Below are 12,425 nucleotides of genomic sequence, written 5' to 3' on the forward strand. Positions count from 1 at the left end.
ATCTGAGGTTGTTATCTGCCTCAAAATCACCATAACAGAATTTTCAAGTTTGACACGTTGCCATGGCAACAATATATAAGATATCAATATCCCCACAACAGATTTACATCGGCCATGTTTTGTCATTATTCTGATGAAGTTTGAAGCAAATCGAGTAAAAATAAGATGCTGAATTCAAAGCATTTTGAAAATGACTCAATTCCTGCTGCCAGTTGGTGGCGCTATAATGTTGACTCTTAATAGTCACATATATACGATCTGTATCATACATCGAACAAATCGATGAAGTTTGATCAAACTCAGGCAATGTATGTGGATGTTATTAGGCATTTCCTGTTTCTCATTTTTTGCCCAAATTTCAACGCCGCGCCACAGGCAAACCGTTCGAGATATCAAAAATCCCCTGCCAATTTTTCATCCCCAATGTCTTGAGATCATGTTGACCGAGTTTGGTGGCAATCAAGTAAAAAACCTATGACAAGTATATCAAATTCCAGAGCATGCTTTTTTAAAACAGCCCTGAATAGCTGACTTCCTGTTGGGCGGAGCCTATGACATAGAGCGTGAAAGTTGTTCAGCTCAATGAGATCTATAAGTGTACTGAGTTTCATATAAATATATGCAAGTATGTGTGAGCTATGGTTCAAGATTTCTGACTGTGTTCCAGGGGGCGCTGTAGAGCCCCTGTGCCACGCCCGGGTCCCAGTCTCTGCGACGTCCTGATGGCCGCAGGTTCCAATGTGTGTGCCAATTTTCAAGAGTTTTTGAGCATGTTAAGGCCCCCCAAAACCCCCGGAAGGTTTAATAAAAAATAAAAATAATAATAAATATAGCTGCAAGCAGCGATGGCGGGCTCAAGCCATCAATGCGAACGCCACCCCCGGTGGCATCAGGTAAACTGTGCCCAGCGGGCACATGCATTAACAATGTCCCTCTGGCAGTGAGGTTTTAAAGGATACGGCAGTTAAAGGGTTAATCCGAATCATCTAGACTTTAAAATCACATTCACAGAACAATATATATAACTTTAGTAACACTTTACAATAAGATTTCATTTATAAACATTGTTAACTATGTTAACATGAACAATATTTATATAGAATTCATTCATGTCAGTTAATATTCCAAACTTAAACATTAAAACATTGTTTTATTATGATTTTTTTTCCAAGCACATTTTACCAATTCCAAACCATATCAATCTTAATAACTACCATTATTTTTTATTTAATCATTTATGAGTGATATACAATAGTCCAGGAAAGCTGGAAGAGAAAAACTCCTTATATTCATGTGTGCAGAATTTCTAGGCATATTTTCTTTTACAGATGAAATGCGCTAAAAAAGAGTTTTAACTCAAACTGTAAAGTCGAAAATTATGAAATCCCCATGAGAAATATCAAACACAAATGCAATACAGAAATGGATAAGTTAAGACTTGACCATTGTACAAAAAATGCTGACTGGGTCATGAGGTCAGAAAAGAAAAAGAAAAAAAAAACAGGACGAGAAGAACTGACAAAAAGAATTGCAAAAGAATTAGGAATTAATGTGAAGATTAATTTTTAGTCAATTCTGCAAGACAAACTTTTCAGGAAAGGAGATGGAATAAAAATGAGCTCCTAAATCTTAATCCATGATTCTGGAAGATATATTCCTCAAACCATCGGACAAGAGAAGGTGGTGCTGGTCCTTCACGAGTCACTCTAATCTGTTCATAAAGCCTATATATATAAAGTCTTAATATATAGTATTTCACAGTACTTCATGGTATTCTAATTAAATCATTTTTTGGAATCTTAAGTCTCTCAGAACCTGACACCGAGTAATTCTGGAGACTCCAGGAAAGTGGCAGTTCTGTAAAATGTTGGCGCTGGAGACTAAATGCTCCCTGATAGTTTCACGCCTAATTCTTCACTTTAATTCTTAATTCTTTTCCAGTTAATGTGTTATGTAAATTAATTAAATTAACTGGTTTAGGATTACAAATTAACTTGTACTAGTTTTTTTTTGTCCCTAAAACTGACAGAAAATGATGAGGCCTAAGATATTTCTTAAGCTGTAATGATGAAAACAACAACAACAACACAAAATTACAGATTTTTTTCCTGCTGGTGATTAAAGAGATGTTAACTCTGAGATGCTTCTCTCTGTCTCTCTCTCTCACACACACACACACACACACACACACACACACACACACACACACACACACACATTACCCACAGTGACAGAGGGACAGAGTGACATCAGATGTATGATAGTTTTTTAATTTTCTATCATCCATATAGTGTTGTATAGTCATGAAACTATGCATATTTCCTCAGAATGACTTGTCTTTTCTATGTGTACATTTTTTTGAAGTGTTTAGAAGCTGCACTTTAAAAAAATTAAAGACATTTACTGGTTCCTTTTTTACTGTTATTTCAAAAAATCACCACGACAAAACCATTCAAGCTATCCAAAATTCATTCGCACCTGTTCTGTAAGATAAAATCTTTAAACAGTGGTAAAACAGGATGTGGTGCTGATCCTTCAAGAGTCACTCAAAACTTATCTGTCCATAAAGCCTATAAAGAACTATTCGTAATATACAGTATTTCACAATACTTCAGCATGTTATTCTAATTAAGTGAGGGTCATTTCATCAGTAAAATACATATTATTTTTATTTGAAAGATTTCTATAAATGATTTAAATCATACTAGTTTCTACAATAATTATTTAAAAGTAATCCTATAGCTCCATCTGGTGGCCATTATTGGTACTAAGAATTGCAAGCTTGATTTATAAGTTATGATAGTTTTAATTTTATGATTGCTCCTGTACATGATAAACCAATGAAACTTACTGTGCTTCCTTCAAATGATGACTTCTACGTATATATAAAAAATATGAAGAGTTAGAATGAAAAATTTTAAAGATATAGTAAAACAACTATTGTATTGTTTTATGTTACTTTAATAAATCGCTATGGCCACACCATTTAAGGTATCCTAAACCCATTCGCAATTTAACATCTTCAGTATATTGGCATCATGTTGAAAAAGTTTGGTGTGAACTACTTGTGTCTTCTTTGAGGAGTATGAATTCATTTACAGGCTGATTTTATCAGAAATCCACAATAAAATTTCTGAGTTCTGTATCAATCTGTGTTGTTGTTTGTTTATTTTTATTTTTTTATTTTTCATAGGAAGATAACGGACCCTTTACTCTCCTTTTTAATAAATGTGCTTATAAAACGAGAACAAGCTATTTATAGCTGTATTTATAAACTGCTTACTACTCACTATTAATATTGGGACAAGGCTTTATAAAGCATGAACTGACTATTTACTAATGAGTGCAATTATTATCAAGTGTTATCAATGCATTTGCTAATGTTAACAAATTAGACATTATTTTACAGTGTTATAAAATCCTTTAATGACTTATAAGCATTTGTGAAAGTTCTGCTTGCATTACAGCTTAGTCTTGATCTGTGAGCTGAACAGATTTACTGTTACATCCATGAGATTATGTAAATTCAGATACATGTCATGTCACAGGGTGTCAGAGGTCAGTATCAAATGAGTTTGAAATTATTATTTGCATAAATTATAATGCATAAACTATGAAATTATACAAAATGTATAAAAAAGTACAACAGTTATTGTTTTCCAATGTTTTTTAATTATTTATTTATTTAATTTATTTTTTTGGATTTACATTTCAAAAAATTAGCTTACTTCGATCATTCTAAACAGCTTGAATAAAACCTGTTAATATTTATTATAGACCACTGTAACTGTCTATAATCTAACAAACAAGTTTATTATGAAAATAAAAGTGTGTACACCAGATAAATTGGACGATAAAGAAATTGCTAACAATAGTATAATAGAGCATGTTTTAGGTTTTTAGGCATTTAGATGCAGAAATGGACAAATCAAATGTAAAATAAAATGTACTTGGTTTAATTAAATATAGATTAATTCTTGTTAGAGCAAAATAAATAAATAAATACGTACACAGATAAAAAAAAGCAGCCAAGACGAATGAGTTTCCTTTTTTTATATAGATTAAAATTGAAGACAGAAGCAGCTGGTAAATGCGGTCACTTTAATATTCAAATCCAGTAGATCCACTTCAGATTTATTTCTCAAGAGTTCATGTTCACGTGGCTGTTTTGTTTACATTCGCCAAGCTATTATGTATTTTGAAATAATCTTGTCCGTGATGTGTTCGTTCGTACGACGAAAGGCAGAATCCTGCAGCTCAAGAGATATATGTTAATTCTGCCAGTGGTTTCAAATAGTCTTTCACACTTAAACGGGTCACAAACACCTGCATTTAGCTCTTGTTGTGTTATAATGGGTGTATTGTGTGCATTTGTGGTAATATTTTATTTTAAAAAGCTCTTAAACAAGAATAAATTCGTTTGTTTTGAGCTCTGAGACATTGCAGGGCTGAACGGAGGCAGTGATTTCAGATAGGCAGCTGCAAATATGTCATTTTCACACAAACAGTTCAAAAACATCTGAATTTAGCTCTTGGTGTGTTCTAATTGGTGGATTGTGTGATATCGCTGTAATATTTTATTTGTAAAAGATTTAAAACAAGAATAAATTCGTTTTTTTCTGAGCTCTTGACTCCAGACGCTCGTTTCATCTCTCGTCTTTCTTACGTATCTCTGGCCAGAAATCAATTATCCATGAGCCCTGAACCGGTAATAATCAGATATGATGGTTTAGCTTGTCAGTGTGAATTAGATCTAAGTATTTTTTTCGATTTTTAACCGATTTAAAAGTGAAACTAAAAGAGAGTCTCCTTCCTTTCAGTCGAATTTCCCTTTCAGGAATTGCACCTGTAGGGGCGCATTTTCTCTCAGACAATGGAAGTCTAAGCATATACTCAAACAGAGGGACAGAGTGAGATGAGATGTCTGACAGTTTTTATAATTTTCTGTTATCCATACAGTGTTGTAAAGTCATTAAACTTGGCATATTTCCTCAGAATGACTTTTTCATCTGTATGAAAAAATTATTTGACGTGTTTGGAATTTAAAAATACAATACAATTAATGATTCCCTTTTAAAGTCATTTAAAAAAATCACCACGGCAAAACCATTCAAGCTATCCAAAATCCATTCACAATTTAAATTCCTCAATGTTTTTGCATCATGTAGACAAAGTTTGGTGTGTATAGTGTTACTCTCTGTAAAAAAAATACACATTCAAATCAAAATAGCCGACTTCTTGTTGGTCGTAGCTGATGACTGTGAATTAGAAAGTTGTCCGTCTTGATAAGAACAATTTATGTACCGAGTTTGGTGTCTGTAGCTAAAACTAACCCCCCCACTTTTGACCAAAGGTGGCGCTATAGAGTGCCTCTTCCACGCCCTCTTATGAACTTTTGCCAGTGTCTAGTTATCATTATTACTGATATGTGTTCTGAGTTTGATGAAATTCTAAGCATGTTATATGGCTCAAAATCACCTGAGAAGTATTCCAGTTTGACATGTTGCCACGGCAACAATATTTTTAGATATCAATATCCCCCCAGCAGATTTATATTGGCTGTGTTTTAGCATTATTCTGATGAAGTTTGAAGCAAATTGAGTAAAAATAAGATGTTGAATTCAAAGCATTTTGAAAATGACACATTTCCTGCTGCCAGTTGATGGCGCTATAACTTTGACTCCTAATAGTCACATATATGCGATCGACATCATACAACGAATAATCTGATGAAGTTTGATTAAAATCAGGTAGTGTATGTGGATGCTATTAGACACGTCCTGTTTCACATTTCTCGCCATAATTTCAACACCTCGCCACGAGCAAACCGTTCGAGATATCAAAAATCACCTGGCAATTTTTCATCCCCAATGTCTTGAGATCATGTTGACCGATCTGGCAATCGGCAAAAAAACCTATGACAAGTATTTCAAATTCCAGAGCATGCGCTTTTTACATAACTCTAAATAGCTGACTTCCTGTTGGGCGGAGCCTATGACATGCAATACGAAAGTTGTTCGGCACGATGAGATCTATATGTGTACTGAGTTTCATATGAATATGTGCAAGTATGTGTGAGCTATAAATCAACATTTCCGACTGAGATCCAGGGGGCGCCGTAGAGCCCCTGTGCCACGCCCGGGTCCCAGCCTCTGCAGGCTCCTAAAGGCCACATATTCCAAGGTGTGTGCAAATTTTCAAGAGTTTTTGAGTATGTTGAGGGTCCCAAAAGCCCCCAAAACTTTGACGGAAAATACGAATAATAAACCCTACGTAGCCAACTTCCTGTTGGGCGGAGCCTATGATTTGCAATACGAAAGTTGTTTGTATTGATGAGATCTATATGTGTACCGAGTTTTGTACGTCTACGTGCAAGTATGTATGATATATGGCCCTCCATATTCCAGGGGGCGCTGTAGAGCCCCTGTGCCACGCCCGTGTATCAGTCTCTGCCCGGCCCTAATGGCCGCAGATTCCAAGGTGTGTGCCAATTTTCAAGAGTTTTCGAGCATGTTAAGGGCCCCAAAAGCCCCCGAAACCTTGAAGAAAAATAATAATAATAATAATAACAAATAATCCTAAGGAAAACAATAGGGCTCTCGCCCTCCAGGCTTGAGCCCTGATAACAAGAATAATCCTTAGGGGAACAATAGGGCTCTTCGCCCCTTCGGGCTTGAGCCCTAATTATGAAACATTCAATCACCAGACCTGAACTTTCTTCATCTTCCTCCTCTGGCTCACTCTCCCCCAGGTTACTGTTCCTCTCCTCTCCACTCTCCTGCATTGTCTCCTCTGCCTCTTCTCCCTCTCGCTCCTCCTCCACCTCACCGTTAGTTTGAGGAACCTCAGGGTCTATCTCCATCTCCTCCTCTGGTTCTCTGGCAGCCGGCTGAGCTGGCATGACTGTTTATAGCACTGTGTAATAACAGCGGTGAGATCTCAAGGTGTCTGATGCACTAAATACAATTTTAATTCTTAAAAATTTATAGTTTAACTATATATGATTATAAATAATTTATTTAATTAAATGATAAAAAAACAACACTGCTTATTTTTCCATTTAATCTCCAATTTTTCCACGTTTATATTTTCATGTTTCTTATTCTTTTTCGTATATATTTCTAGGCTGTATAATGATTTCAAACACTGTAGCATAAAAAGCACCATCGGTCAGTACCGGAAGATGTGAAATGATGTGCATGTAAAGACAACTGACCAGTCTAAAGACTCTTATCGGACACTAGCAGCTAAAAGCACAGTATCCTGAGACAGCAGCAGCTGTTTAAGAGCCTACTAACTTCTTTATGTTTAATTAGAAAGAGGAAACTCCATGCACTCGTCTAATACAGTTCGTGGTATGATGAATTAGGAGCGTGTTCACAGACTTCGCCGTGTATCATGTAACTTACGTTAACGTTACATCCTCCAAAGGCCGCACTGCATTGACTTACATTACAAGCTCATTACTCATTCTCCATCATCTATAGCTCATACATTATGCTGTGAGAGACATGAATAGTTTCAGTCTCGTGCTGTCGACATAGAATTTTGGATTTAGGTTAACGTTAGTAATAAAAACTCGTTTTCCAACTAAGCAACTCCACACTTCATTCAGAGACATGAAGTATTCAGTATAACGCGGTACAGTCATTTTAATGCACAAGAGTGGAAAAACAAACGGTTGCACCTTTTAAAAAGCCTCAATTACAATGTGGTAATGGATTAATTTACTTTGGAATGTTGCATTGAATCTCTTGATGGCTCCTTGTATGTTTGCAGATTAACCGATGCAAGAAACAGGATAAAATCACGCGACTTGGAGGACCTTACAAACAAACAATTAAGTACATAAACAACATATAAACAGCTTACCTTTTTGTCGATTATTGTTTAAGTCATGAAAAATATTAAATATTATCAAATGAATTTGCATATCAGGGCAAGTTGACATCAGATGAATCTACTTCCTCAGCGTTTATACGTTTGTCGAAACGCACTACCCTTGTGAGGCGCTAGCCAATCAATGCAGACTTCGCTACTTCTAAGAACGAATAGAAACTCGATGGTGAAGAATCGTGGTCTCATCGATTTCAGGTCGGTGCTCAAACTGTCCAATAGCATTTGGAGCTGAAAACCCACTAATTTCTACTAACTAGCAAGGTTTTCCTAAAAAGACCGATTGAGCGATTTCATAATGGACAGAACAGAAACATATTTTAAAATAAATACAATGAAGATTTTTATTCAGTCAAGAAAAAGAAACCGCAACACAAAAATGTAACAACATATTTTTTATTTAAGTTGCATAAAAGTGTAACAAAATTGGGCAAAATACCAAGACAGTTTAGTAATGCTACAGGATATTTTGTTTTTTTCTCCAAAAGGTATGAACCTGAATACAGTCTCACACAATTGCTTAAATTTTTCCTAAATTCATATTATTGTTCCTCTTTTAAATCCAATTGATTCTTTCAATCCTCTCATGTCTCATTGGACACAGAAAAGAGAAATCAACAGCACTACAAGGTCCATATAACGTTAAAAACGTATTGTATTTTGTTAATAGTTAATGCATCTAAAAATATTGCTTGGTACATAGTCAACTTCCTTCCCTAGAGAGAGAGAAAATCATTGAAAGTACAAAATTATTTTATTTAATTCTTAAACTTCAAAAAGATTTCCACTTTTGCAGATTTCTTGCATGTTCCTCAAACATTAAATCAATTTGGTTGTCATAACATAAATGTAATCTAAGGCAACATCTGAAAGTAGGGAGAGTGGCTCTCATGTAAAATGAAATGCAAATCAGTAGGTGCAATAAAGACATAAAATTTAAAGGTGTGTGTGCGGGGCAAAGAAAAAAAAAGAGTGAGCAGAGAAAGAGAAAACATTTGTTGTGAGTCCAGGACAGTTGTCATTTTACCTTACTTCATGTAATTCATAAGTGAACTCAGACGGGATGAGGAGGAGCATCAATGAATGATTAATATTTGCAGATGCTAGTGACGTGTTTGCATGTTATGGGAAAGGCTCTTCTAAAACACCTACTGGAAATGTTGGATTGGTGAATTTCAAGAACACGGAGTGAAATTATTAGCCCTCTTTTTATAGTATTTCATTGACTGAGACAAAAAGAGCAGATGGCTTGCTGGGAAAGATGATTTAGGAGGGTCATGTGAGAGGATTCATTTTGAAGATACGTTTGCCAGTGACCATGACACACTGCATCTTGTCTAGCTCCAGTCTTTCTCTATCAGTCTCTGGGAGAGACAGTGTGCACATCTGTGGATGTGTGAGGCCCAAAAGTCACAGCTGTGGTTGTGTGTGTGGTAATTTCTCCTGTTCCTTGAGGGTGGTGATGCCCATGAATTTCAGAGAGTGAGTGAGTGTGTGTGTGTGTGTGTGTGTGTGTGTAAGACAGAAAAAAATCAAAGAATCAAAGCCCAATTTTTTTTCCTACACACAGCTCCCTTTTCATTAATACCACAAATTCCCTCGCTTTAAAATAGCTTTAAAATTTTTTTTTTAATCTCCATGAATGTTCCTGCACACTTATTCAAGGAATAGGAGACTCAAAAAAAGCAAATAAAATAAAATAAAAAATGTAATTAAAATAAAAAATAAATCCACGAGGCCGCTTCTGTCTAATTCCTTCTGATGTAATTTTAAACCAAGTATTGTCACAGTTTCACAAAGGGTTTTAGTCCATGTGTTCATTGAGAGCTTTGAAACCAAATTAAAACTAAATTCCCAAATTAGAATCTAAAGAATAGTATGCACAGTAATGTATACCAACATGAAATACATTTAAAAACAATGAAATCTTTCCCCCTTTACAAAAAAGTGAAATAGAATAAAATAATGCAAATAAAATCAACATAATGAGAAAATAAGCCCTGCTTATAAGGATCTGATTGAATCCCCCATAATTTTGCCTCCACCTCCTCCCCAATGGATGCAGAAGAGGCAATGGGACTAGATGAGCACCTGCTCAGGGGTGAACAGTCACACCCCTAAAATTTGAAAAGGAGGGATGAGATTGATTGAAGAAGGGTGGAGGTGGGAGAAGCTTCATTTCTTCTGAGGAGTACTGAGCTTCTGCATGCCACGGATCCTGTCCAGCAATTCAGCTACAAACTCCTACAGAGGGGAAACATTTTAGAATTTTTTATTTTTTTTTATTTTTACAAATTTAGCATAGATGTGGGTAGTTGGCAGTTCAGATTCTGCAGATTTGCACATAACTGTAACAGGAATCCTAAGTCCTAAAACTGTACACTCATTACTAATAGAATTATACGGGGCTGTTGAATGCTTGAGTCTGACTGGTTGACGAACATTCTAAGGGAAGCACACAGCTAAAGCAGTCCCAGGCAGTGGTAACTGTGGTATAAGCAGAATAACTGATGAAGGGCTGTTCAATTATTAGAAAGTAATGCACACCCTTCAAAGTGTAACTTTTTCATTGCTTCACATCGTGGCCACATCACCACCTCAGGTGTGCATTATTTTTCTAATAATTCAATGGCCCGTCATCAATTATTCCTTCCTTAATGTTGTTTAAATGAGTAAAATTTAAATACTTTTGTCTAATTCTATTCTGCTACCAATATGTGCATATTTTGCCTGCTCTTAGAAATGAGATAATGTACTCACTTCAGTAGGTTTATAACAGTCTACCAGCAGTTCCTGTTGGACAATAAGAGAAAACTAATGTCATTCAAATGTAAAAATCTGTTCAAAACTGAAGATGTAATAGAAATTGTAATACAATACTGAATCTGTAATTCTTGGGAAGGATACCTTGACTCTTGCGGCACGGTCTACATCATCCTCCATGTCCAACAGCTCATCCACATCAATCTCCAGCTCTGGAATCGCCTCCTCCTGTGACACAAAAGCATAAGCAACATGAAATTAAAGGAAATTATCTGTTTAGAGCATATATCTATATTCAAATACCTCCAAGAAGAAACGGCTAACTGGAAATTACACAACTATGCTCGGAAATTCCCTACAGCTCTAAGAAATTCAGCTGTAGTCCCGGAGGGAAAAGAAACCCTGTGAGGAAGTTAGGCAGAGACAATGACGGTGGTTGCACAGATGATTCTGGAATGTTTGTGTGTGTGTGTAAGGGTGTTAAGACTGGGGATCTGTCTAAACATAGCAATTCCTTGTTAAGTTCCCAACAAGGTTGGTTAAGGTCGGTCTAATGCTGTCCCTTTACCACTAGGGGTATATATTGTGTCATACAAGCAGTTAAAAGTCAGCCTTACCATACAAGTCACACAAAATATTCATTTTGTTTGCAGATCAGCACAGAGTGAGTTTTTTTTTTTTGATTTAGGTATGTTTCAATTTGCTTAACTTCCCACTTAATCATTCACTTGAGTGGAATTTATGAATCTCACCATTTAGGGGAATGATGATTGTCATGTTAGTCCTTGATGTGTGTCAAGATAAAAGCAACTGCTAAATGATTAAATCTAAATGTAAATATAGCATCAGTGCTGAATGTCTAGCTTGTGTATTTATTGATTTATATGAGTATGAATTTTTTTACAAACAAAAATCATACAACGTGTAGCTTTACAGTTACAAACATCTGTTCAAAAGTTTTCAAAAGTTTTGGTCTGTTTAAAGATTTTTTTGAATGTTTTTAAGAGAAGTATTACATTCATCATGTCTGCATTTATTTGATTTAAACAAATACATGAAATACATTTTACCATATTTTAAAATGCAATTGATACCTGTGGTGGAAATACTGAATTTTCAGTCTTTAGTGTCACATGATGCTTCAAAAATATAATTTACTATGCTAGTTTGAACTTAAATCTGAATAAGATTTCTCATTATTATCAATGTTGAAAACAGCTATGCTGCTTAATATTTTTGTAGAAACTATTTTTTTTTTCAGTATTCTTCTGTAAATAGAAAGTTTAAAACAACAGCATTTGTCACTTTTAATCAGTTTATTAATCAATGCAACCTTGAATTAAATGATCAATTTCTTAAATATATATATATATATATATATATATATATATATACACACACACACATATATATACACACATGTATATACACACATATATATATATATATATCTCTCTTACTGAGCCCAAACCTTTGAACAATGTGTCTACATTTGATGTTTTTGGGTCTGGTTTGGTATTATTACAAACAAATTAAAATAGGAATTAAGGTTTACTAAAATATGTATTTCCAAATCAACTTCCTAGCACGTGGTTTACATCTAGACTGATGTTGCTATTAATCCTGATGTTCGCCCATCCATCTTAAAATAAATCTACTGTTTGATGATGATGGATGTCATTAGCTGACACTAACAATGTTAAGTGACATTAATTGATTAAATATGTTAAAGATGTGATGATGACACATCCAACTTTACACATCCA

At 35.1% G+C, this 12,425-nt stretch overlaps 1 protein-coding gene, 1 long non-coding RNA gene and 1 pseudogene across 2 annotated transcripts in view; all 3 read right to left on the bottom strand.

Annotated features, from left to right (window-relative positions):
- LOC132109425 (breast cancer metastasis-suppressor 1 homolog) overlaps positions 1–6,901 on the bottom strand; it is a 43,993-nt pseudogene extending 37,092 nt beyond the window's left edge.
- On the bottom strand, positions 728–2,565 carry LOC132097992 (uncharacterized). Its single transcript, XR_009422812.1, has 3 exons — positions 2,168–2,565; positions 1,503–1,912; positions 728–1,279 (listed from the first exon to the last, which is right to left on the bottom strand). It is a non-coding gene; the product is annotated as an uncharacterized LOC132097992 (long non-coding RNA).
- Positions 6,902–9,660: 2,759 nt separating the features above from the next.
- The window catches only part of LOC132109407 (protein phosphatase 1 regulatory subunit 14B-like), a 66,747-nt gene continuing 63,982 nt past the window's right edge, over positions 9,661–12,425 (bottom strand). The window contains exons 2-4 of the mRNA XM_059515449.1: positions 10,804–10,887; positions 10,657–10,689; positions 9,661–10,140 (exon numbers count right to left, since the gene is read on the bottom strand). Coding sequence (XP_059371432.1) covers positions 10,072–10,140; positions 10,657–10,689; positions 10,804–10,887 — 186 coding nt within the window. The 3' untranslated portion in view covers positions 9,661–10,071. The remainder of the gene's footprint in view (positions 10,141–10,656; positions 10,690–10,803; positions 10,888–12,425) is intronic.

Source organism: Carassius carassius, chromosome 2 (genome assembly GCF_963082965.1).
Source record: "Carassius carassius chromosome 2, fCarCar2.1, whole genome shotgun sequence".
Lineage (NCBI taxonomy): Eukaryota > Metazoa > Chordata > Actinopteri > Cypriniformes > Cyprinidae > Carassius > Carassius carassius.